The sequence below is a fragment of the Chenopodium album genome, chromosome 2, assembly GCF_948465745.1.
Source record: "Chenopodium album chromosome 2, dcCheAlbu1.1, whole genome shotgun sequence".
Lineage (NCBI taxonomy): Eukaryota > Viridiplantae > Streptophyta > Magnoliopsida > Caryophyllales > Amaranthaceae > Chenopodium > Chenopodium album.
Genome location: NC_137835.1, coordinates 83,191,322 through 83,217,173, shown reverse-complemented (window position 1 = coordinate 83,217,173; position 25,852 = coordinate 83,191,322). Strand labels below are relative to the sequence as shown.

The window sequence follows — 25,852 nt, the reverse complement described above, 5'->3', positions numbered from 1 at the left end:
GTTGAGTAGAAGAAAGAGGGGTTTTGATGGGTAGGTCGTAGGCGTTCCCTAACCGGAAGAACTTCCAGCGAGACGCCCATCACAGGGACTGTTGCATCACAAGGAGCAATTGGAGTGCCCCGGGTGTTGTGAGGCTACGTCCCGCGATAGGAGTTTGAGTCCTACCGAAGTACTGATTCAGTTGATGACAAATTCTAGCGAAAAGACCTCTGGCTTGAGTGGCGGTCTTGAGGTAAACCTTTATCGTTCTTCCAAAGCTGTTGTCCTGGACCCAAAAAAGCAGGCCAATCATTTGGCTCAGGATTTCAATCAAATACGAAATATTATAAATACAACTTTTATTTCTCATTATCTACAACATAAATATTTTACATCTCACAAATAACACCTCTTAAAACGGAGGTAATATCAAAAATCGAAATGAGGGAGCATTTGAATAAAATTAGTTTGTGAAATCATAGGTGGCGATAACTAGTAATACTCCTCCACGCACTAAATTGAGGAGAACGTGGGTCCATGTGAATATGCATAAAGATAACATTTATAAACATAAACTAAAACAAAAAACAAAATATCTGATGTACAAGATTACAAGAATAGTCTCACCAAAATCACAGGTGTAAAATCTAAGCTGACGCTTCATACTTCCATTTCAAGAAGTTACGCAACTTAAAAACGCCGTTAATATAAATTCAACTCTTATTAGAAAAAAGAAAGAGAGAAAAAAGAGTAAGAGTAAGCTAGCTAGCTATAAGAATGTCGTCAATAATGTCGAAGATTCTGGAAAATTCCGGCGGTTTCGCAATCGTCGACGGCGGACTCGCGACGGAATTAGAGCGTCACGGCGCCGATCTCAATGATCCTCTTTGGAGCGCTAAATGTCTCGTCACTTCTCCTCACCTCGTTCGTCAGGTTTATCTCTTTCGATTTTTGCTGATTTTGTGATAAATTTGATTCTTAATTTGGAAAATATGCTCAAGATTTGTATTAATTGTTTATAGTTCTTACTATTTTTGGCATTTTTCAAGATTTTTATGGATTGTTTTTAGCTCTTACTCAGTACTAGGTAAAGAAGCATCTTGCAATTTTGATTGAGACTGTTTTTTTTGGATTATTGGAATTTATTATTCATGTTTATCCTCCAGATATTCGCGCACTAAGTACGAAAAAGTTAGATATGATGAATAAAAGTGGATTTTAAAAGGAGATGTTACGGAGTATTTGTTTGTAATATTTGATTAGTCATTGTCTATCAATGTCAACCAATTAAGCAAACTAGCGTAGTTGGTTTAAGTCTTGGCGTAGTTCCAAAATATTAAATCCCGTCTATATCATTTGCTCTTAATTATATACTACCTCCGTTTATTTATTGCAACTTATATTTTCTTTACTTTTTAGGTTGTCATTTCTCTATATCTCTCTCGTTATCACATGCATTCTTATTTCTCCCTGTCTCTATCTTACACTTACAAACAAATTTTGCTTAAGAGTCTGTGTACCCTTCAAAGTTGCAAAAAAATGTGAAATAGAGGCAGTAATACCAGTTGAATGTGCACTATGTAGTAATGCTACCTCCTTCTGAAAATGATCTTTCCTATATTCTTTTTTAGTCTTGAAGGACAAACTTAGAGAGCTCATTGTAGATTGTAATTAATTTTGAAGATTAATCGAGTAAATCACTATATTCATATGTATAAATGTGTGACAATGTAAATATGTAATGCTTCAAAAGGCAAGCAACAAGATTATTTTGAGATGCAGGGAGAATTGGAGACTCGGAGTATTAACATTTTGCTAGAATTTGAAATTTTAATATCAGGTCACTTGTCACTTATCAACCTTTTATTGCTACTTAGTAAAAGAAGCTTTGGTCATATATACTTTGTGTCCTATTTTCTTGAAATTTTTGGGTGTCATGTATTAAGTTGTGTTATTTATTGAAATTTGACTTCACATATCAAAGAATTTATGTCTTTGCATCCTCTATTAATTTCTTTGAAGATAAATAATTAGCAGGACACCTGATACCTGTCCCACAGTTGTCTTGGTGTGGTGGATATCATGTTGAAAAATTTTGTATACTACTACATATGCCTTTTTTTTCAGTAGATGGGTTATTTTGTTTAAATTTTTCAGTATCAATTTGCTAGAAATGATCCGGACTCTTGATTTTGTGTGTTGGTATACCATTTCTGATGCTTAATAAATTATAATGTAGGCTTGCCATTCCTTTATATATATTTGGCCACAAAACCTGTTTAATTGCTTGATATGACGTACATGATGCTGCAGGTTCACCTTGATTACCTTGAAGCTGGTGCTGATATCATAATATCTGCATCGTATCAGGTAGCCTTCCTTTGATCTTGTATCACTTATTAGTTGCTGTTTTATCCTAATACACAGACATTTATAAATTTTTAAATTTTTTCTTTTGATGTACCTTGATAGGCAACCATCCAGGGTTTTCGCGCCAAAGGGTTATCACAAGAAGAAAGTGAAGCCTTGCTAAGGAAAAGTGTTGAAATTGCCTGTGAGGCACGTGATTTATATTATGAAAACTGTGTTAAGGCTTCTGTGGAGGCTAGACATGATAGCAAGATCCTAAAAAGTCGGCCCATCTTGGTTGCAGCATCAGTGGGAAGCTATGGTGCTTATTTGGCTGATGGTTCTGAGTATAGGTAATACAAAGCCACCTCCCGTCCCCCCTTCTTTTTTCATGCAGTAGTACTATCCTATTCTTATCTGTTTTTGAATTTCTCGTCCCCGTGCATTCTAGAAGTACCTGTAGATGTGAAATGTCACCACTAATCAGTCAAATATCTTACTCCTGGTTTCAAAGACATTGCTTTACTGTATTTTGACCATTGATCAGTTATATGATTTATAATATTATTACAATACTTCCCTCATCTACTTCTTGTAAAGCTAACTTCTATTATTCAGAATGATTGATGTGTAATACTTGCTATGTTCATTTTCCAATCCCTAACTGTTACATACTATTACCTTTCTTACTCTGCTTGCATGGTAATTGGTCAATTAGGACTAGATTTGGGGGATGCATATAGTGCTAACCTGTTCTCTAGCATGATTTGGTAATGCTGCTCTATGCATATTTACGTTTCATTGGTGATAGAAATGGACGTAATTATAACTTGCTTCCCACTAATAGTGTCAATATTGTGAGTACTTGTACCTAATGATTATTTCTCATGTCATAAGCACTTGTAATATTAGTATACATATAGTGGATGGAAATTGGTGGGAAAGTGATGAAGGAGTCTATCAATTTTTTTTATATGGCTTATGTTCTTGAATATTGTGCGGGGAAGTGAAAGCTACAGGTGTAGTAGTCAGAATGTCAGACTGATGCGTCTTTAGATATATTTAGTTAGAGACTTAGAGTCTCGTATTCTATATGGTAGTGGCATGAATGGATAAGCTATTAATCTATTATCTTGGTGCTGCCTCTCTCCCCTGTTCATCTGTTCTGTTTCAGTGGTTCAATGATTTCTTTTACGCCTTCACTGTACCTCATTGTAGTAAGGGGATAAACGTTATTCTGTGCTGTCAGATACACTACTAATCACAATCTTCTCCAATGTGCTGACAATAATGACCTACTGGCTTATCTTATCCTTTTTATTTTTTTGATATTTTTCATCGTTTACATAAGTTCAGATCATGTTAAGTAAATTTGTCTCTTCCTATGGAATTCTTTTGACAGTGGGAACTATGGTACTACTGTGACACTGGATTTCTTAAAAGATTTTCATCGGAGAAGAGTTCAGGTTTTAGCTGAAGCAGGTGCTGACCTAATTGCATTTGAAACTATTCCAAATAAAGTAGAAGCACAGGTATGTTGGAGCTGTGAAATATTATCTGCTAAAACTGTTAGGATACAAATTTGATCCTGAGGTTTCTGAATTAAAATGTCTGTTCATCTTGATTTTTCTACTTTACATTTTGAGATAATTTATTAATTGCTGGATGCCAATTTGTGCAAAATACAATTAATCTATGCTACTATTGCAGCTCTAGGGCTCCATAGTATGCATATTCTGTCTAGTTGAACTTTATGGAGGGGCATCAGATTTGGTTAAAGGCACTTACAATAGTTGTGTATTGTCACTCTAAAATGACCTTTACCTTGGCTGTTATGTCCTATGTCCAGGCTTATTCTGAACTTCTTGATGAGGAAAATATAAAGATTCCAGCATGGTTTACTTTTAGCTCAAAAGATGGTGTGAATGTGGTCAGTGGTGATTCCTTGCCTGAGTGTGCATCAATTGCTGAGGCTAGCAAGAAGGTTGTTGCAATTGGGATTAATTGTACTCCTCCCAGGTTTATTGAAGGACTGATTTTGTCAATTAAAAAGGTAACATTAGAGTAGGTTTTCATCTGTTTTGTTCTTATATAGTTATATGGAGGAAATTCAGAATTATTTCTTGTTTTCCAAACTCTATTGGCTCATAAGGATATCATTAAAATTTCTCCAAAAAAAAAAAAGGAAAAAAAACCCTGATATTGTCTCTGTTTCCTGCTATAGTGTTTTATGTGTACTCAAGTAGCAATCTGGCACTGAAATTCTAATAGCATATCTGGATGGTTATTTCAGGTGGCAGCAAAACCAATTATTATATACCCAAACAGTGGTGAAACCTATGATCCAATTATAAAGGAGTGGGTGGTAAGTTTTCTCTTCAGTTTTGTTCACTAAATGGTTATTATTATGATGTTTTACTCTGCACGGGGATCTATTATTGGATATATATGTCACACAATCAATCAATCAAAGCCTTAATCCCAAAAGTGGGGTCGGCTAACATGAACCAAATTTGATTATTCCGTGTAGTCATCAACAAAAATCTTTCTCCTCCATCCCTTACGATCCAAAACTTCATCCTCACGTAAATCCATGCACTTCATATCCTTCCTCACTCCTTCCAACCAAGTCATCTTTGGTCTCCCTCTTCCTCGTTTAATCCCTCACTCCTTCATATCCTTCCTCACTCCTTCCAACCAAGCCTTATGTCACACAACATAAGTGAAAATGATCTTTCATAGGCAATGAGTTATGGACTTATGACCTGAAGACTATTCCATGCAACACTGGATAGTATCTACCAGAAGGATGTTATTTTGTCTTGTGCTTTCCTTTTAAGGCACTAAGAAAATTATGAATTGTGGAGCAGGATGCTAACTAGTTTAGTTGGTCAAAGCTTTGATGGGTGGTACCTACGACCTTGGGATCAAATCTTGCTATATCATCTGTCCTTTGCAGGTCTCTCTAGTCTCTAGTCTCTACACCAAACAATTAAAAACAGAACATGATAAACTCGAATTAGAGAAGTTCTAGGCTTCCTGGCGATCAGTCGTATCAGGAAAAGATTTCTACCTTACATAACCCATAGGTTATACCTATCTATTGCAAACACCACTTGTAAGACAAGACTGAGTTAGGGAAGTCTCCTAAGCTCTCAAACAAACTCTTAAAGTTCCCTACGCATTGGCTATACTGCATCCACATGTTGTAGATCCCATTTAGAATGTTGTGAGACTTTCCAAGGTTCCAACATCTGCACTGAGGCCTGAAAGTAGCCTTGAGAGATTATTTGATGGTCCCTTCATTTTGGTTTGCCATGAGATCTAAGCTTTGTTTGTCTCCTTGGGGCATTATATGAGCATTAAAAAGTTATAATAGGAATTGGAGGGAAATCTTCTGTGCTATTACTCTATAAGTCAAACCATTGAGAATTTTTTCAGGGTTAGAAATGATGGGAGATCTTCTGGGATCATCTGGTGCTTGTTTGACACCCTATCCGTACTCTTATTACCCCTGAATTGAAAGATCATTCTATCATTGGGAATTTGTAATGGATACATCAACTGAAAATACAAGAACATTAGAACTCTTGATGTCGTTTGAATGGCCACTTGATTGTATTTTGTATAGATGCCAGATTTAAGATTTATTGCCTCGTTCACATGCTCTAAGTAATGTTCTAATTCTTCTAAACACTCATTCTGGCTAAACATTAATCAGAGTGAAACTTACCAGGTTTTTTTTATTAATAATATTAATAGTCTCCTAGGTTGCCTACTTATGTGTCAATCTATGAAATGGGACCTGAAAAGATCCTCAGCCTTCCTGTAATTTTTTTCTCAAACACCACTAACTGTTATCAGAAAAGCTGAAAAAAAAAAAAAAAAAAAAAAAAAAAAAAAAAAAAAAAAAAAAAAAAAATCCTTTGGCTATGGAGCAGTCTTTTGAGGGTCTCTTTAGTTCCTTATACAATCTGCTTCAGTGGCTGCCAACTCTGTGGATTAAGCACTCTTTTACACTACTAGAGAGTAGGGAGTGATATGGGAGTGCAAAAGCTCAAATCTGGTTTTACAATTATTAATCTCTGATTGGAACTTTGGGTCATTGATATTTAAGATCTCTATATAGTTTTGTATTGTGGGGGTGAAAAGTAGAGACTTACTTTACCGTGCTTTTTAAATGGCACTGCAGAACGTCTTTCTTTTGATGCAAATTCAAGAATAATTGAACTGGCGGTTCGTTTGGAGTAAAATTATAGTTGTTCTAAACTGATTTTTTAGCCTAGGTCGAGGCAGAGTTGTTATGTTGTGCTTGTTCAGAGAAATTTGTTTCTTCTGTATGTGAAAAATTTCTGTCTACTGCTATTATGTACTCCGTAATTATCTTCATATTTCGGTCGTATTGGTGACTTCTGTCATAATGTCAAGACTTGAGAGTAGCACCACCAGAATAGCTTAGCTTATGTTGCCAGAATGCATGGTAAACTTTTCAACGTACAAGTGTCTCATATTTTGTAGAAATGGCTGGGTTTTCAGTATTATGTCAAGGTATTCACCTTTGCCCATTTCTCTGTCACTAATGGGTAGCTGCTGTTATATGTTTGATTTGTAAATTCATGCCTCTGACTACTCGGTGCATATCTTGCAGCAAAATACAGGGGTTCTAGATGAAGATTTTGTTTCTTATGTGAAACATTGGCAGAAGGCAGGGGCTTCTCTATTTGGCGGTTGCTGTAGAACTACTCCAAAGACAATAAGGGGAATTTACAGGACTCTTTCAGAGCAATCCGTGCCCTCCATGTTAACAAATAACTGACGCTTTTGAGTAGTACATGATTAACCCGGAAATATGATCAATATGTTTACTATTGCCTTCACTGTTTCATGAGTTTTGAGGATTTCCTTCTTGACTAAGCTTGTTTACTGAAGGCCCCTTTACATTTTATGTAATCTGTATATAAAGCATGGGGATATTTGCACAAAGACGAGCTTTGCATACAAAAATTATGTACTTGAATTATATAGGAAGCTTTTATCTCGAAGTTACTCTCTTATAGTAGATTCATAATTTTTACAATGAATATGTAACATGGAAATTTAAAATGATCCTCTTAACTCATGATTGTTGATGAAAAGATGTTAATTTTGATGCATCATTTATTTCCCAACAACGTGACTTGGTCTATGTTAAGCGCATTTATGGAGAAGAATGTAGCTGCGGCTTATACACTTCGTACTTTCAGACCAAAATGAGAGATAAAAATACCATTAGGCCAGAGGTTCTACCTAAGCTATACTTATCGCCAATTGTTAACTGGTCTAGGATCATTATGTTTTGTGGCAAGATTAACATACCCTAGCTGAGGCAGGGTTCACAATCCTGGCTGCTTGGGGTGGGATTGCTTTTGGGCCTTTGGCTTACACGATATCTTAACTTCTGACAAAAACCTAATTAAAATTAATCAGTGGCTTCAAACTATAGTAATTTTTTGCAGATTAATCTTATTAAACTAGCATCAGTACAATTTACAAACTACGAAAAGTATAACACAAGGCAAATTTGGAATACGAAAGGATAATAAAATCACACATTATTCATTTATTACGGAATCAGTCTGCAAGCCATTACACAGGTGGGACATTATTTAGGAACTACTAAAACAGAACCTGCAAAAGACATTCTATGCAATTGAGAACTCAAACAACATGCTGTGCTGATATTTTTTACCAGGTTCAACAACAACAGAAGGGAAATTCGGTTGGTTAATGGCGTTCGGGAATCCTTGAGTCTCAAGGCAAAGTCCAGCATGTTTGTTGTAAACAGCCCCACCTTTCCCACTGACTCCATTCACATAGTTACCAGTGTAGAATTGCATGCCAGGGGCACTAGTCCAGAGGTCAAGGACCCTTTTGCTCAAAGGATCCCTAACTTTAGCAGCGTGTTTTAATCCTGTCTTTTCATCCCCACAGTCAAGCACATAATTGTGATCATAGCCCATGCCAACTTTATCAATATCCTGACCGATCCTCTTCTCTGAAGTGAAATCGAATGGTGTGCCTTTAACTGGAACAATTTCTCCGGTTGGGACTGTGTTCTCGTCAACTGGGGTGTAGTGATTTGCCCATATTTGAATATGATGGTCAAGCACAGGGCCTGAATTGTGCCCTGCTAGATTCCAATATGTATGTTGAGCAAGATTGACTGGAGTCGCCTTGTTCTCAGCCACAGCTTCCATGTCTAGCCTCATGGTTGTCTTGGAAGTAAGAGTATATGTCGCAGTCACAGAAAGATCACCAGGATAACCTGTTTAATTTCATGAAGATCATTTCTTAGGGCTTTGTTTGGAAAAAGAATAGATTCAGCATCACTTTATTTTACAAATAATGATAGCGTTAGCAGATTCTTTCAAAAAGTATTTAACATATTATTCAGGCTTACAGAAACACGATAAGGAATTACAAAAAGAAAATTGAAAATAAAATTATGCTAAGTGATACCTTCCAAACACTTAATTTAATATATAAACTAGGTTGTAAACTCTGGAAACACGCACTAAAAAATTCAGTAGTCAGCAGAAGGGGGAGGAGACAATAGAGAGCATACCTTCCTCGCCATCACGACTGTGATACTTAAAGGTAATGGAGGGAGTGTCGTTTTTCTTGTATGCAACTATATCCCATATTTGCTTGTCAAATCCCTTAAGGCCACCTAAATAAAAAGATTGAAAATTATAAGTTAACACATAAGGAAATAAGGTTAGCATACCAGGAATGCAGTAGGTTCCAGCTATCTGTACAGATAAAAGGAGCATAATTCGATCTCTAAACTAAACCACAAATGCAATGTGGCACTTGATAATCATATACAAAGAAGAAAAAAAAACCCTACGCCTTCAGTGTTCTCGTTGTCTTCACTTAGTTCAAGAGCAATAGATTCAGGTGGAGTAAGTTAAATTCAATACCACTTAGTTCAAACAAGTTAAGGGCTTATAAGGGATACCTATATTCAAATTACAACAGCAAGAACTCAATATGTACTATTTTATAAAGAGAATTTAAAAATTAAAAACCAAGAGAAGTGAGTCTCACATGACAAGTTATAAACTAAGGAAAGCAACGAATAATATCATCTCATCTGTCAACTGTTGCTGAAATATGTATACAGAAATAACACAAGCTTATGAATCTCAGAAGCTAAAGTTATCTTACCATGGAGACTATTTGGGGGGTTGTTCACAGGCAAAGAGTACTCAACTCCATTTAGTGTAAACTTTCCATTCTTAATTCGATTTGCAACACGACCGACAATGCAACCGTAATATGATCCAGCTCCTTGCTGAGTTACAAAAATTAGACAATAGTTAACGACAGAAACATCGAAGATCTTAGATCATTACTTGTTGCAGAGAAAACCGAAAGCTCAAATATAAGAAATTCAACAGGAAGAACAACTGATGTTGCATTCAGCCTCAAAGGCAAATACGAGTATGTTCGTTTCAGGATTCAAACTTGGGATTGGATTTACAATTGAGTTTGGTTGACAACAATAAAAGTCTCACTTACTGAATTACCTAAGTGTATCATCATAACAACATTACAACCTTTAACATTTTCCAGAATTGATTAAACCCCATTCATAAACCTTTTAATTCCACAATGTTGATGAATTTAACCAACAAGCTCATGCCATAAAAAAATAATTTCATAAATCAATAGATAATTTGCGAAACAGAAGTCATTCATCAATAAATTACATAAATGAAAATAAAATTATAAATCAAATAAATTATTCAATTCAAAATCCTGGAAAGAAAGAGATGAATTACCAGGTAAGGGTCGACAGAGTCAAATCCCAATACAACATCCGCAAGTTTACCTTCACAAAAATTAGACAAATCCCATCAATAATTATACATGCATTGATAAAACCCAGAAAAGAAATTAAGTAAAAAACTTGAATTAGATGAAAAGATTAAAAATTTATGATCAAAGTGTAAAAATTTATTGAAAATTACTGTACCATCTTTGTCAGGGACTGATAAAGAAGTGATTGTGCAGCCATAATTTGAGATTTTGACATGCATTGAGCCATTGTCGAGCTCAAAGATCTCAGCCTGCTTTCCTTGATCTGCCATTGGAAAGAGAGAGGGGAATTCAACTGTAGATGTTTATCTTTTTCTCTGTGAGGATTACTAACATTATCAATTTTATGATTTTATTTTACCTTATATATATGCTCTCAGATTAATGGATATGGATTAAAATTTTGATATGGATCATATAAATATAAATTGTGATGACATAATTGATTTTTGTTGGAAAATTATTGACTTATCTCTATTAGTTTAAACTAATTTGTTAGAGTTTGAAGGTTTTACGCTAGCTGTTTATACTAAGGTTTTACCTTGTTTGACAAATTGTTTGTATTGGTGTTTTGTGTAAAAGTGTTTTATAGTTAGTTGTTAATTACTTAATTGTGTAAAATGGCCAATAAGCAATAACTCAATAAGGATATAATCCACATTAGTTGGAGTATAAGCATGAGCAAACACAGTAAAGGAATTAAATTTGATTAACTTTATAGGAATTATTTCTCTCAACTACCACAAACTAAAGATGGCACTGGCCAAGTTGCCCCATCACGGGAAAAACCCTGGCACGATATGAATATGGTGTAGGCCTATCTCAGCACGTTATTGTGCGTACTGGGCTGTGGGCCTTTAATTGGGAGAAGAACGATAAGGCACAACCTGACCCGACATGACAAAACACACTAAAATTTATGAAATAGCTCGATACGATGGCACTAGGACCTAGGCCGTGCATGTGCTAACCTTTTGAAAATTTCGACCCGAAACGTAGCTCATGGGCCAGACCTAACTACCTCCAAAGCACGTGGGCCTAACATGAGGCAAGACCTAGAGTCATCTTTACTACAAATCTCGTGTACATTTTATTAGTTTTTTCAAAATTAATGTTTTACTCAACACTCTATTTGAATTATCTCTCAACCAAACACTCACATTAGATTGATTAGAAGCTTGAGCTAATCATTACCTATTCTAGTATTCTTTGTGTAATTGCCTCAAACAACCAAACATCTCCTAACCAAACATTCCAATTCATCTAAATGAGATATTTGGCAACACAAAACTTTGACTACTATTACCCCGTATTGACTTTGAACTTGAATCCTTGATACTCCGTAAGAAGAGCAGTTTTTAATTACACTACCTCGTATAATAACCCTCTCTAAGAGCTTGGCCAAAGGGTACTTTAGAGTAAAGGAGTATTCACTCTCTTCCTTCCGCCATTGTCAGTCCGCCATTCGGCCGAATTACATTCAATTTAATCTAGCAAATTCAACAACATTCATCAGGTTTGTCCGTTTTTTCTTGAAAAATTAGGGGCTTTTTTGTTGCTGAAATTCTATTTGCACTATTTTGCAAATTTTCGGGGGTATTATTCACAAATTATACTTGTTATATAGTTAACTTTGCTAATTGAAGCTAAACCCATATCAATTACACATTTCATTTGATGAATTCAAACAATTTAATTGTTTTTTGTTATTGAAAGATGGGTTTTGTTGGGTTAAGCTCTCCTAGGGAATAACATGATATGAACTAGGAAGAACATGATTTTTCTGGGTATTAGATTATAACTCTATGTCAGAAATTTTAACTGTATCTGCTAGCCAATTTATTTTTATCATGTAATTATAAAGTTAGGTATTTTTTGCTATGTAATTTAAGGATATCAATTGAGATGTATGCAGTCAAGTATTGTACTAGTTTTAGTAGTTACGGAGTATAAATTTTGGATGGTATTGAGAAACAGAAGAAATAGTTTTGATTTCTTAATTTGTTGTTATTGTTTTTTTTTTTTTTATAAATAGGTTTCCTCAAGGTGGTTAATTCTTTGAAATCAGGGACTGTTATAGGCCAAATGAGGCTGAGGATCACCAATATAAATTTCTGATGCTGCTTGATTTATTTGGTCTTATATCGTCTAATTTCTGTGGATCATTGAAAAAATTAAGTACATATAAGTATAATTGTTGTCACTCCGCATTTTAATTCGTTTCGAGAGTATATTTATAGAATTTAATAGAACCTTGCAGGCGAACTTGAATATATTTGACTTGCAAATGTTGAAAATAAAATCAAGAGCTGATAGATCAGCCTCCCTAGAAATTATGCTTTTCAAAATATATCTGGTTTCTTCTTTCCAGGAAGTTCAAAGTATATTGATGTTGTCTAGAGGATCTTTCAAGTTTTTGAAGCAAAACTACGATTTTTTAATTGTTGCTTGTGTGTTGAGGGTCATAATTTATCGGTGTTTTCTAAATTTCTGCTCCCTTCTTTGTGAAGGCTTAGTAAGGGTGGCTTTTGAATGTGGCTATAGTGCTATACTGCTGCTGTACATTTCTCATGGTGTGATTTGAGGATTCTGTGTGATGAGCAGTTTGCTTTTGTGTCAGCAAACTTTATAAAATTGTTCATGTTTATGTCACTCTATCGTTGCTTGTTGTTGATTTAGCAAGTTATCATGACTTTTATTTCATTTATTCAGCTTCAGGTTATCATGTTTTTATATGAGTTGGGGAAATTTAAACTCGTTCTTTTAATCTAACATTCTAGCCTATTGGTGCATTCTTGCTACTGCAGTTTGAAAAAGCCCGGTTTCTAGTTGCTGTCGTTTTTTTCCGGAATGGAGATCGAGGCTGATGAAAAAGACAGGGGTCTCATTCTGCTGAAGCAAGGCGCTGAAGCGGTGAGTTTATATATTTACTTTACCAAGGATTAAAAAAAAAAAAACATTTATTAAGTAGATGGATGGGCAGAAGTCCCATCTGATGCTCCAGTAGAGCTCTGAGCATCAGCTGTTTTATTCATTTGCTGTGGTAGAAACACTTCCATACTTTGTTTTGGGGGGGGAAGAGAGCTTACTATATGTCATACTGTCTCCTCCCTAATCACCGCTTCCTTCTGTCAATATGTCTAACTTTGGTACATGAGTAATAAGACTGACTTTCTTTCATTGCCCAAAGAACTCCTAACAGAATGGTGTCAACTCATGTTTGCTTTGTGTTTTAATTTTATACAAAAATTTTCAGAGACAACTAATTTGATCTTTTGTCCATGCTGCTTCAATTATATGTTTTATTTATTTCATATTCAGAGAGTTTTCGAGTCAACCTTTGTTGGAAGAAGATCGATTGTAAAGGAGCGGTTTTCAAAGAAGTATAGGCATCCAACACTGGACTCAAAACTTACACTGAAGCGCTTGAATGCAGTAAGCTGTTTAACGGGCAGTCATTTAATTCCTGACTTTTCTCCTTGTGTCAATGAGCTATTGTTTCCTAACCAATAAAATTTTGATTTTGACCAGGAAGCCCGGTGCATGACTAAAGCGAGAAAGTTAGGAGTTTCTACTCCAGTTCTATTTGCAGTGGACCCCACATTGCATACTTTAACATTTGAGTATGTTGATGGCCCTATGGTTAAGGAGCTATTTCTCGAGTTTGGTGCTAATGGAATTGATGAAGAACGTTTACAGGATATTGCAACACAGATAGGGAACTCTGTTGCGAAACTGCATGATGGTGGCCTTATACATGGAGACTTGACAACCTCAAATATGTTGATTCATAAGGATACCAATCAACTGGTGAGATTCTACTTTGATATTTGTTACTGTAGTTGGGAATGAAAAGAAAACTTTAAATTTGGAGAAGAAGCGAGGGGGGGGGGGGTTGCCCATCAGAGAAAGACCCCTTAGTGTTTTCTGTGATGTTTTTCAGGTGCTCATTGACTTTGGCCTAAGCTTCACATCTACTTTGCCAGAAGACAAAGCAGTGGATTTATACGTACTTGAAAGGGCATTGATTTCTATGCACTCTTCTTGTGGAAATGTGGTAGGTTATATTGGATCCTCTTCATGTCGTATGATCATGCAGATAGTTCATTTGTTTATTTATACTAAACCACAATCAACGGCTTTGATGGGAATATGTATGTAGGAATGCTGGGTTTTCCATTTTGTAATTTTTCTTTACTGTGCTGCATCAACTTATTACTCGAGAATAGTGGTCCATCACAGTCACATTGGGGGCAAGATAGGAATGTTAATTAAAATTATTTGGAGAAATTGTTCTGTTTCCATTGTGTTTAAAAACAATTATTCTTGTGTAGATGGAAAAAGTGCTTGCTGCATACAGGAAATCCTCAAAGCAGTGGTGCTCCACAACAAACAAGCTAGCTCAAGGTACTATATTTCCTTTGTCTTCCTTCTCTTGATTTGCTGCTGTTCCTCTCTGTGTATCTGTGCTCACTTTTCTTTTCTTTTCTTTTTTATTTTTTTATTTTATTTTATTTTATTTTATTTTATTTTTTTGTTGTCGCAGTTAGACAAAGGGGTAGAAAGCGCAGCATGGTTGGATGAGCTGCAGAAAAATCTTCATAGAATTGATCATGTAATATCTTCATGGATTATTTCTCTTATTAATTGTATCAAGCTTGTAAACATAAGCTTGTTCAGTATTGATACTTAATGTTCCAATTTGTTAGGGTTAGTCCTGTAATGTTAGCTAACTCATTTTTGCATCATATCAGATTATCAGTGAACCATTGAGTGTCTTATAAGAAAACTCATCTTGTATAAGAAAATTGAACTATGCTCGTATCATTATAAAAGAACAGATTTTTCTGATTCACAAGTTACTAGAATTTCACATAACTAAATACAAAAATTATTTCTAATTATTTTCTCTCTTCTGGCAATTGTACATTTCAAAGAGAATGTATCAAGCAGATTCCTCTTTCTGAAAAGAGTTTGGTCTTAAATCATCTAACAACTACTCGTAGAAGCCAAAGGTATCATACATAATAATATGATATAGGAGAAATAAGAAGAAGCTATTTTAGTAGTTTTGGCGGCAAATTCTGTTTTAGCCAAAGTTTGTTATTTTCAAGTTGTTATTTGCAATTTTGTCTTTTTCTGCTTAACAATATTACAGCTGTAATTGGAGAGAATCTTTTCAGTTAAGGTCATGCTTTATTAATGACAATAGGTTGTAATATGATCATTATTGCAATGAATTACAACTCTTCTCTCTAATCTTCTCTTTCTCTTTCTACTCTTCTCTCTCTTCTCTGTTATTCTTCTGTTTCTTCCTTCTTCTATCATTTTTCTTCTGCATTTTTGAGCTAAAATCTAGCTCCATTAGTAATATAAGGGTTGCACCTTATCAGTGGTATCAGAGCAGACGCTGTGCTGTACTCCGATCAGTCTGGCACCAACCTTGACTACTCGGGTTACCAAAATGGAAGCTCAGGTTGCTGCCTTGGAGAAACGATTTGAATCTCACACTGCTTCTTCTGCTCAGCAATATGAGGAGATGATGAAGATGATGCAGAAACTTCAGGAAAACATGGCAGTGCTCCCTCTTTCTGATGATCAGACAGCCTAAGTTGGGGTATAATCCTAAACTTGATTTCCCTAAATTTGATGGTAGCAATCCTAGGATCTGGATTAAAAAGAGCTGTAAATATTTTGATTTATGCAAAATACCAGATGATCAAAAAGTTGATCTGGCTTCTCTGAACATGATTGATAAGGCTGAAACCTGGATCTCTAGCTATCTAGCTACTAGATCTAAGGTTGATTGGAGTGACTTTGTGATTGATGTAAGTGCTAGGTTCAAAGATGAAAGGGGAATGAATGTAGTTGAGGAGTTTAATAAATTGCAGCAGGTTGAGAGTATTGAGTCTTATGTGGATGAATTTGAGAACCTCAAAGCTGTCATGATCCAGAATAGTTTATGTTTGCCTGAAAATTACTTGCTGGAAAGCTTTATTGGGGAATTGAAACCCGGAATCAGACCCTTTGTGAGAGCTTTCAAACCTCAGACTATTGCTGCAGCCATTGAATATGCTAGGCTACAGAATGAGTCCATTTCAGCCAATTCTCTTAGAACACCCAAACCTACTTTCACAAAAAATTACCAATCCTTTCCTCAAAACCACAAACAGCCTGCATTACTACCTACCCCTACTACCCCTCCTTTATCCTTGACCAAACCCATGTCTAAACCCTATCTAAAACCTAAATATGTTCCTGCTGATATTAGAGCTGAGAAAATAGCAAAAGGGTTATGCTACTATTGTGATGCACCCTACGACAGAAATCACAAGTGTCAATTTAAGGAACCCCAGTTATTCACTGTTGAGATACCAGGTCTTGATGAAGTTGATGCAGATATGGTAGAGCGGGAGAAACAGGACACAACACCAGTGAGTGAACCCTTTGTTTCTTATTTTGCTCTGTCTGATGGTCAGAATTTTCACACCATGAGAGTGTCAGCTATGGTGGGCAATACACCTTTACATATTCTCATTGACTCAGGCAGCACTCATAATTTCTTGGATGTGCATATGGCTGAGAAATTAGGGTGTAAATGTGAGAGCATTGATGAACAATCTATCTTAATTGCTGATGGTAACAAGCTGGTGTGTCAGTCTGTGTGTAAGCAATTCTCTTGGAAAATAGGGAAACATGAATATGTGGCTGATGTGATGTTGATTCCTCAAGGCAGCTGTGACATGGTGCTAGGAATTCAGTGGTTAAGCACCTTAGGATCCATTTCTTGGGATTTTAGGCAATTGACTATGAAATTTCAAAGAGATACTAAGGAGGTGGTGCTTAAGGGAATTCCAACAAAGAAACTGAAGGTGTTAGCAAATGGCCCTTCTCTGAAGTTGTTGGATAGTGCCGCCCATATTTGCTTCATGCAAGCTATAGACATGAATGATCCAATCACTCATACATGTTTGGTGCAAGTCACAGGTGATAATACTGTTCATCAAGCTCTACAGGACTTGAAGCAGCAGTTTGCTGGAGTCTTTGAAGAACCTTTAGACTTACCACCATGTAGAGGGGAATATGACCATAGAATTCACTTGGAAGTTGGTGCAGGAGCAGTAAATATTAGACCCTATAGATACCCTTTAAAACAGAAGGATATCATAGAGCAATTGGTGCAGGAAATGCTTGACAGAGGCATAATTCAATCTAGCACTAGTCCTTTTGCTTCACCTGTGGTTTTAGTGGGCAAAAAGGATGGCACATGGAGGCTTTGTGTTGATTACAGGGAATTAAATAAGAAAACTGTTAAGAACAAATTTCCAATTCCAGTTTTGGAAGAACTCATTGATGAATTGTCTGGGGCAACAGTTTTTAGCAAGTTGGACTTGAAAGCTGGTTATCATCAGCTTAGAGTTCACCCAAATGATGTGTTTAAAACTGCTTTTCAATACACATGAGGGTCATTATGAATTCTTGGTCATGCCTTTTGGGCTAACCAATGCCCCATCTTCTTTTCAAAGTTGGATGAATGCTGTATTCAAGCCATTACTGAGAAAATGTGTCCTGGTTTTCTTCGATGACATTCTGGTATATAGTAAGTGCCTTGAAGATCATTGGAAGCATTTAACTGATGTGTTTACTATCATGTCTCAGCACTCTCTTCATGCCAAGGAAAGTAAATGCTCTTTTGTTACTTCAAGGGTGGAATATTTGGGGCACTTCATTTCTGGCAAAGGAGTTGAAACTGACCCGAGTAAGGTTGCTGCTATTGAATCCTGGCCTATTCCTTCTGGAGTTAAAGATCTGAGAAGCTTTCTTGGGCTAGCTGGGTATTATAGAAAGTTCATTAAAGGGTATGCAATTATTAGCAAGCCTCTCACTGACTTGCTTAAGAAAGGGGCATTTAGTTGGTCTGATTCTGCTCAATCTGCTTTTGAACAATTGAAGAGAGCTCTAGTCACTGCACCTATTTTGGCAATCCCTGATTTTTTCCAAGCAGCTCATTGTGGAAACTGATGCATCAAAGACAGGGATTGGTGTTATCTTGATGCAAGAGCATCACCCTTTGGCTTTTATTAGCAGATCATTGGGCACTAAATGGCAAAAACTTTCTGTTTATGAGAAAGAATTATTAGCCATGGTTTTTGCAGTACAAAAGTGGGAGCAATACTTGTTGGGGTCCCACTTTATTGTCAGAACCGACCAGAAAAGCCTTAAATGGCTCCTTCAGCAGAAAATTTCTACTCCATTTCAGCAATTCTGGTTGTCTAAATTGATGGGGTTTGATTATGAAATTCAGTTCAAGGCAGGCAAGGAAAATGTTGTAGCAGATGCTCTCTCTAGATTGCCTGGCTCTGACATCTTACTACAGGCCATCACATTTGTTGACTCAAATCTGGTGCAATGTCTTACAGATAGCTACAATTTGGATGACAACACTAAAGAACTTATTTCTAGGCTGCACAAGGGTGAGTCTGTAACTGGTTTTTCTTGGAGAGATGGGTTATTGAGAAGACATGGCAGGATAGTTGTGGGCCCTGATGACAATCTCAGAAAGAAATTGATCAAGTGGCAGCATGCTTCTCTGGAAGCAGGACACTCTGGCAGAGATCACACATACAAGAGATTGCACACTCTTTTCTATTGGAAAGGGTTAGCTAGGGATGTGAGTCACTTTGTGAGAAAGTGTGTGGTTTGCCAGGCTTCTAAGTATGACACTTCTGCCAAGCCAGGTGCATTACAACCTCTTCCAATACTTGAACAGGTGAGGACAGACATATCCATGGATTTTATTACAGGATTACCCATGTCCATGTCTAGAAATGTGATATTTGTGGTGGTTGACAGGATGAGCAAATATGCTCAATTCATTGCTTTAAAGCATCCTTTCTCTGCAGTTGAGGTGGCTCAGGCTTATTTAGATAATGTTTTTAAGCTTCATGGATGGCCTAGAAGCATTGTGAGTGATAGAGATTCAATTTTTCTCAGTCAGTTCTGGAAAGGGCTATTCTCTCTATATGGCACTGAATTTTTACTCTCTTCTTCTTATCACCCTGAAACTGATGGTCAAACTGAGGTGGTGAATCGTTGCTTGGAGGCATACTTAAGGTGTGTTACATGTGAGAAACCTGCTGAATGGTGCAAATACTTACCTATGGCTGAGTGGTGGTACAACACTCATTTCCACAGCTCTGCAGGAATGACTCCTTATGAGGCTGTGTACTGTCAGTAACCACCTGTCCATTTACCTTATCTCCCTAGAGAGTCTAGTAATGAGGTGGTAGATCGAAGCATGAGGAAGAGAGAAGAAATAATCACAATTCTCAAAGCTAACTTGCTTAAAGCTCAGCATAGAATGAAAGTCCAAGCTGACAAAAGGAGGTCTGAGAGAAGTTTGCAATTGGTGATTATGTATGGCTGAAGTTACAAAATTATAGGCAGCAATCTGTGCAGTTTAGGGGCTGTAACAAGCTTGCTGCCAGGTATTTTGGGCCTTTTAAGGTTGTAGATGTGATTGGTAAGGTGGCTTATAAGTTACAGCTTCCCAGCTCAGCTAAAATTCACAATGTCTTCCATGTTTCTCAACTGAAGGCTTTTCATGGTCACCTTCCTGCTGTGGCTGTTGTTCCTGACATTGCTGATAAGTCTTTGTCTACTTCTCTCTTACCTGAGGCTATTTTGGAGCATCGTTCTGCTCTGGTGAATGGTGTTACCCAAGCTCAAGTACTAGTTCAATGGCAGAACAAACCTAGACATGAGGCTTCTTGGGTGGAGCAGACTGATTTCTTAGCCCAGTTTCCTGCATTTAGTCATCTCTTGCCTTGAGGACAAGTCTCTTAAAGGGGGAGGGTATGATATAGGAGAAATAAGAAGAAGCTATTTTAGTAGTTTTGGCGGCAAATTCTGTTTTAGCCAAAGTTTGTTATTTTCAAGTTGTTATTTGCAATTTTGTCTTTTTCTGCTTAACAATATTACAGCTGTAATTGGAGAGAATCTTTTCAGTTAAGGTCATGCTTTATTAATGACAATAGGTTGTAATATGATCATTATTGCAATGAATTACAACTCTTCTCTCTAATCTTCTCTTTCTCTTTCTACTCTTCTCTCTCTTCTCTGTTATTCTTCTGTTTCTTCCTTCTTCTATCATTTTTCTTCTGCATTTTTGAGCTAAAATCTAGCTCCATTAGTAATATAAGGGTTGCACCTTATCATAATATAACCCTATTGGCTACCAAATATGCAATTGCCTTTGATTAGATGTGTTCTAAATTCTAATTACATGAAGTACTTGTATTCTTTTTGTTATTGACATCTTCCTTCCAAGTACTATGACAGGGTAAAAATGGGTCAATTTTGGTGAATTGTGCCTTTTTTTTTTTTTTTGAAAGAGTGAATTGTGACTTTTAAATGATAATGATATAAATGAGATTCGTTTTTTGATTTAGGCATTAGCTTAACATAATAGCACATGGTCCTTTTGTCATAGCTCCAACCTTAACAAAACTACTCTCAGCATGCAATTTAATGGTTTCTATGATATTGCAAGACTAGCACAATTCTTAGTGTCACCTAGTTCACATTTTCAAAACTTCAACAACTCTTTATCACAATTTCAAAACTTCAATCACCCAATAACTAATTGTCATTATCTCAAATAATTTCCTACGATCTCTACTAAGGGCCAATAACTTCCCATATACGAGTAACTATCAATTCCATTTCTTATGTTGTTTTTTTCCCAAAAATATATATCAGTGCATTAGCACGGGTACATTCTAGTTTCAAATTTTAAAAAGTGATGAAATGATTAATGAAACAAAGAATCATCGCTTACAACAATACGACGCAAATATTTAGGCTAACAAACACAAGAATCCTTAACCATTTGAGTCACTCTTTAACTTCATTATTTTTAACCTAATTCCCAAACCCCAAATCTGATTAGGTTTTTACTTGATCACATCCACCATAGCTTTCCCGCCAAAACCATTCTCTTCCTTGTGAAGTCACAAAAAACCCAGAAAAACCAACCAAATTCATTCAAATTCCCAGAATGTCAATTCATCCAAACAAGAAACCAGCAAACTATGAACCCTCAATCAACCCCAATTCGCTTCACAACATCAATGTCAAGCTCCTCGCTTTCGACCTCTACTCTTTAACCCAATCCCATTCTCTCTCCTCCTCTTCTTCCCGCGACCCGATTGTCTTCTACCGTAAAGGAATCCCTATTTCTCGGGTCGAAGTATTCGGAGTTGTTGTGACCCGAGACCTCAAACCCGACAAATTCCTGAGGTTTTCCATTGATGATGGAACTGGGTGTGTTCAATGTATTCTTTGGTTGAATCAGATGACTTCTTCTTACTTTTCTCGGAGATGCCCATCAGATGTTCACTCAATTGCCCAAATGGCAAACATTCAGTCTAGTCGAGTTGAAATTGGTTTTGATGCTAGGGTTCGTGGCAGGGTTTCGGGTTTTCGGGGTTCGCTTCAGATTACGGTGGATGATGTTGTGGTGGAGAGAGATCCCAATTACCAGATTTTGCATTGGTTGGATTGTGTTAAGTTGGCTCGGAAACGCTATGATGTTCTGTCTTACAAGAAATGAGGGTAATTGTCTCTTAAGCTAAATTTTACTAATTTATTTTTAAAATTCTTTCTGAATATGAATATGATTGTAACATAATGTTCATAGTATATGGTAAATTGTTGAATTTGTGATGTAGCAATTAGAATTTAGATCATTGTATGTCAAGAGCTAGAATTGGTTGTAGTGTTTATGAGAGTATTTGGAGCTAGAATTGGTTGTAGTGTTTATGAAAGTATTAGGAAGCTGGAATTGGTTGTAGTGTTTATGAAAGTATTAGAAGCTAGAATTGGTTGATCAAAAGCATAGGCTATATAAGTTATACTTTATGAGTAGTACAACCCTACATTATTGTATTAGAATGTAAGTTTCTGAGTATATATAGGACATACAGTTATATAAATTCAGTAAATCACTTGCCAAATTTAATCTGGGGACAGGTTTGATTTAGAAATTAGCTTCATAAATTTAGCATAAAGGTTCTTAATTGATTAAATCTAGTGATTTCTGAAGTCTATTGCCCTAAAGGGACTATTGTTTTATCCTTGGTGTTTTCGTGCTGAACTGCTGTGCTATATGGGAATTCAAGGAGATATCCTAGCAAGTATTTTCTTGAATAGAGTGATTCAAGTGAACTATTACCAACACATGAGAATAAAAGTGAGAACTTGAAGCATACTAGCCAATGCAATGAATATGCATATGGATGATTTAATGGGACAACTTAAGAGTTAATTCTGTTTGATGCTTAGATGGGTCTTTCTGTTGAGGACAACTTGTACCATCAAAGATTTCCAAATCAAGTACGCAAGTTGGATATCCTTGCTAAGTTTTACAAGAATCATATACACAACCACATGCTTTCCAGATCAAATGCTTGTACTTAATTTATATTGTAAGGACTAAAAGGGCTATTACTGAGGAACACAACACTGGAGGTACTGAAATTGAAGAGTCAAGGAACCTCAAGGCCACATAATGAGAGGTTGTAGTCTTGTAGATCTGCATTTGTGGTTTAAGAGTTGATTGGAACTTTAAGATCTAATGCTAAGGGCATCTTCATGCCCATGAGCATTGTCTTAACAAGTTTGTATGTAAGTGCAACTAGTAACATGTTTTGGTGGTTTTTATTATTGCTCAAGGGTATTGTGTAGAGCCTTGAAGATCTTAGAAATTTTCTTATGGAGATTATGGAGCCACTTGGAAATGTATACGAGGTTTGAAAACATTATGACAAGGAAAACAAAATGAAGTTTGATTGGAGGCAAAAAAAACTCTTATACCCTATAAAGGTTACAGTTCTTGATGTCTATGTGAAACAAGTCAATAGTATGAAAATTTGAATTTATTTGATGGGGATTTATAAGTTTATAAGATACCAACAAGCGTCCTTAATAAGTTTGGGTAAAGACCATAGTTAGAACCTTAGAGGTCATTAGTAAAAAAAGTAAACACCTCTTAAACCCCGAAATCATATTCTTCATGGTGTAAAGGTGTTTATGCATGCATCAAAGAAAGTAACCTACGCCAAGAGGTGAGAGGGGCATAAAATAACTTTTTTAGAAGAAGATCAAGGAAATTTTTGGTTTTATTAACCAAAGTACAAAAATTTATCTATAGGTACTAGCTAATACTATAAGTAAAATTTTAGGAGACAAGAAAAAATATGTATTTTTTTTATTGTTAGTGGGCTTAAGGCCTTAAATCATGTTTGGTTAAACATGTGAAGGGAAAGAGGGGCAAAAAGAGAAGGAAGGATGTTTGGAGGGAGAGGTAAGTGTGTTTTCCTTTTTCTTTTTACGGGGTCAAGAAAGAATGATCGACTTCATAGGTTTGAGGTCAGATCCACATCATTCTAGAATGCACGGGATGGCCAGGTTCTCGTACACTAGCTTGAAGCTAAGAAGCCGTCATAATTTTCCTCAAGAACTACATGGGATTTTTGTGTCCACACTACTAGGCCATGCACGCACATCACTTCCCTAAGTGCGGGGAAGGCCCCTAAGGTGCACTTGAGTTGCCCACCTTCCCCTACGGAACTTTATTTTAGATTTTGATATAGTGTAATAGCTCAAAACTTGTGAAAATGTTATTATATATTTATAACACCCCTTTTTTGTCCAAAAATCCAACGTATGGTAAAATTCTGGAAAGTAGTTTTCCCGGAAATATATGAAAAAATAGTGTAAAAGGGGGGAAAAAATAGGGGGGGGGGGGATCCCAAAAATTAGGATAATTTTGGGAAAAATATGGGGATGGGTAATTGACACATCGAGTAATCCTAATGTTCCCAGTGTACTTGTTTTAGGGGTTCGGAGCTTGTTTTGAACCAAAAATTGGATAAAAAAAATGTGGAAATGAAGAATTGAGATAGCGATTGGAGTACAGTTTACATGTTTGTGTTTATAATTCTTTTTCGTAAAATATGATATTTTTATATAATTTATTTGATAAAATGGAGTAAAATTGGGGAATGTTGCAAAAATAAGTGTGATGATTTTCCGTCATTTATGAATATGATTGTTCTTGCCAACCATGAGATGATGTTCCTTTGGATACTTTTATAAAGATTTCACTATGAACAATTGTAAACAACCTCAATGAGCAATGGTAATTAGGTGTGTAACACCAATATAAACAATACATGCATCAACAATGGTAATGGGTGGGTGTGGCTACAATACACTAATGAAGGATCCCTGACACCTTAATAGGACCCTAAGGGACCTAGTTGTTGATTGATAATATTTGTTGCAAGTTGCAACACTTAACACAAATTTCTCTTAAATAACCATATAATTGAACCAAACTTATTTTTGGGACTTTGTAGACCAATTGGTAGACCTATCATGCTTCCAAACCAACTTTTATGATCCTAAGTGACACCTTCCACATTCACTTCAATTTTGAAAAAATTTCTCGAAATTAGTCCAAAAACGTGAATTATAGCCTTCATTTTTGGACAATTCTTGACCTTTTTAAGTCCGGAAAGGAATGAGGACGATGTGCTTTCTATGGACCCCATGTGACCTTGAGAGACCATTTGGGTGGTTAGAACCACTTTATCGGTTAACTATCATTTTAAACAGCTGTTTTCACACCTTTTTTCAATAGCTTAAAACCACTACAAGCCTTTATGTGACCGACTATTAGTTGTATATGCTTCCAAACAATATTATAGGTTCTCGGGATGCATCCCAACCATTACTTGAATATTTGACTTTGGATCTTGAAATCGTCCGAGTGATAGCCTTCAAATTTAGCTTCCATAGAAAATTGTCAGTCTCATCAAGGTTAGGCATTGTAGTGCTTTATTAGGTTCTCAAAGGGCCTTGGGAGGCCAACTTGATGCCCAATACCAGCCATTATAAGCCTTGCCCACCACTTGTACTAATGTCTTAAGATGTCTTGCCTTGAATTGGCCTTGCCTTGCCTTTAGCCTTATCTTGGCCCTAAGGTAATTAGGCAAGCCAAGACACTACCCTCTATTGCCATGCATAGGTATTTTTTTTAAGTATGAGGCGTTTTTATAATTTATCCTTGTGCTCAATGCCTCATGCCTAGGCTAGAGACTGTTTTGGTTGGGGAGCAGCAGCGGCGCCTTGGCATCAGCACCCTAAGGGTCTAGACATGTGGTCATAGGCAACGACATCATTTCCCAAGGCCTTGTTCCTTGGCCCTCACACTTAGTATATTTCAATCCTCTAATAGTCGTAGAACTTTGTTTATATAGGGGGAAGATGGATCCCTCCAATTGCTTTCCATACCCTTTGTTTATTTCATATCCATTTAAGGAAAAAGGTTTCTCACTTACCCTTACCTTCCTTATCCTCCATATTCTCTCATCCAAACACATAAATGTTTAACATTTCGTAATTATGAATTAATGAGCTTTCTTTTCTCTCCAAAAAAAAACAAGGAGGGGGGGGGGGGGGGGGGGGGAAGAAATAAGCACCAAAGCTTCCAAGGCACTACTAAACTTGAAAGTCAATGACCTTGAGGGCTTTAAAGCAAAGAATCAGTATACATCATGCTATATGAGTTTTTAAGGAGGCACATTCAGAGTTT

The 25,852-nt window shown here is 36.4% G+C and overlaps 5 protein-coding genes across 5 annotated transcripts; 4 read left to right on the top strand and 1 right to left on the bottom strand.

Moving 5' to 3' along the window:
• The first annotated feature begins 587 nt into the window (after positions 1-587).
• On the top strand, positions 588-7,370 carry LOC145603996 (homocysteine S-methyltransferase 2-like). Its single transcript, XM_081659958.1, has 7 exons — positions 588-912; positions 2,293-2,349; positions 2,452-2,681; positions 3,731-3,860; positions 4,178-4,381; positions 4,622-4,693; positions 6,977-7,370. Exons 1-7 carry the CDS (start codon positions 757-759, stop codon positions 7,142-7,144), a joined length of 1,017 nt encoding a protein of 338 aa, XP_081516084.1. The 5' UTR covers positions 588-756; the 3' UTR covers positions 7,145-7,370.
• A 534-nt stretch (positions 7,371-7,904) lies between these two features.
• On the bottom strand, positions 7,905-10,652 carry LOC145590823 (uncharacterized). The gene is made up of 5 exons (XM_081647217.1): positions 10,349-10,652; positions 10,155-10,204; positions 9,538-9,664; positions 8,933-9,037; positions 7,905-8,632 (listed from the first exon to the last, which is right to left on the bottom strand). The coding sequence occupies exons 1-5, from the start codon at positions 10,461-10,463 to the stop codon at positions 8,010-8,012; spliced, it is 1,020 nt and encodes a 339-aa protein (XP_081503343.1). The 5' UTR covers positions 10,464-10,652; the 3' UTR covers positions 7,905-8,009.
• A 791-nt stretch (positions 10,653-11,443) lies between these two features.
• Positions 11,444-15,049, top strand: LOC145590811 (uncharacterized). The gene is made up of 7 exons (XM_081647207.1): positions 11,444-11,707; positions 12,999-13,104; positions 13,513-13,626; positions 13,723-14,001; positions 14,135-14,248; positions 14,526-14,598; positions 14,738-15,049. The coding sequence occupies exons 2-7, from the start codon at positions 13,042-13,044 to the stop codon at positions 14,773-14,775; spliced, it is 681 nt and encodes a 226-aa protein (XP_081503333.1). The 5' UTR covers positions 11,444-11,707; positions 12,999-13,041; the 3' UTR covers positions 14,776-15,049.
• Positions 15,050-15,938: 889 nt separating this feature from the next.
• LOC145577900 (uncharacterized) lies at positions 15,939-17,654 on the top strand. Its single transcript, XM_081635322.1, has one exon. It carries the CDS (start codon positions 15,939-15,941, stop codon positions 17,652-17,654), a length of 1,716 nt encoding a protein of 571 aa, XP_081491448.1.
• A 3,512-nt stretch (positions 17,655-21,166) lies between these two features.
• Positions 21,167-21,805, top strand: LOC145590800 (CST complex subunit STN1-like). Its single transcript, XM_081647200.1, has one exon. It carries the CDS (start codon positions 21,251-21,253, stop codon positions 21,803-21,805), a length of 555 nt encoding a protein of 184 aa, XP_081503326.1. The 5' UTR covers positions 21,167-21,250.
• The last annotated feature ends 4,047 nt before the right edge of the window (positions 21,806-25,852 follow it).

Excerpts from the sequence above, each read along its gene's own strand:
- LOC145603996 (XM_081659958.1), top strand. The coding sequence starts at position 757 with ATGTCGTCAATAATGTCGAAGATTCTGGAAAATTCCGGCGGTTTCGCA. Across the intron at positions 4,382-4,621 it reads TGATTTTGTCAATTAAAAAG|GTGGCAGCAAAACCAATTAT; the intron begins GTAACATTAGAG and ends TGGTTATTTCAG. Across the intron at positions 4,694-6,976 it reads CAATTATAAAGGAGTGGGTG|CAAAATACAGGGGTTCTAGA; the intron begins GTAAGTTTTCTC and ends CATATCTTGCAG.
- LOC145590823 (XM_081647217.1), bottom strand. The coding sequence starts at position 10,463 with ATGGCAGATCAAGGAAAGCAGGCTGAGATCTTTGAGCTCGACAATGGC. Across the intron at positions 10,205-10,348 it reads ATCAGTCCCTGACAAAGATG|GTAAACTTGCGGATGTTGTA; the intron begins GTACAGTAATTT and ends ATTTTTGTGAAG. Across the intron at positions 9,038-9,537 it reads CCCCCCAAATAGTCTCCATG|GTGGCCTTAAGGGATTTGAC; the intron begins GTAAGATAACTT and ends CTTTTTATTTAG.
- LOC145590811 (XM_081647207.1), top strand. The coding sequence starts at position 13,042 with ATGGAGATCGAGGCTGATGAAAAAGACAGGGGTCTCATTCTGCTGAAG. Across the intron at positions 13,105-13,512 it reads TGAAGCAAGGCGCTGAAGCG|AGAGTTTTCGAGTCAACCTT; the intron begins GTGAGTTTATAT and ends TTTCATATTCAG. Across the intron at positions 14,599-14,737 it reads AACAAACAAGCTAGCTCAAG|TTAGACAAAGGGGTAGAAAG; the intron begins GTACTATATTTC and ends TTGTTGTCGCAG.
- LOC145577900 (XM_081635322.1), top strand. The coding sequence starts at position 15,939 with ATGATTGATAAGGCTGAAACCTGGATCTCTAGCTATCTAGCTACTAGA.
- LOC145590800 (XM_081647200.1), top strand. The coding sequence starts at position 21,251 with ATGTCAATTCATCCAAACAAGAAACCAGCAAACTATGAACCCTCAATC.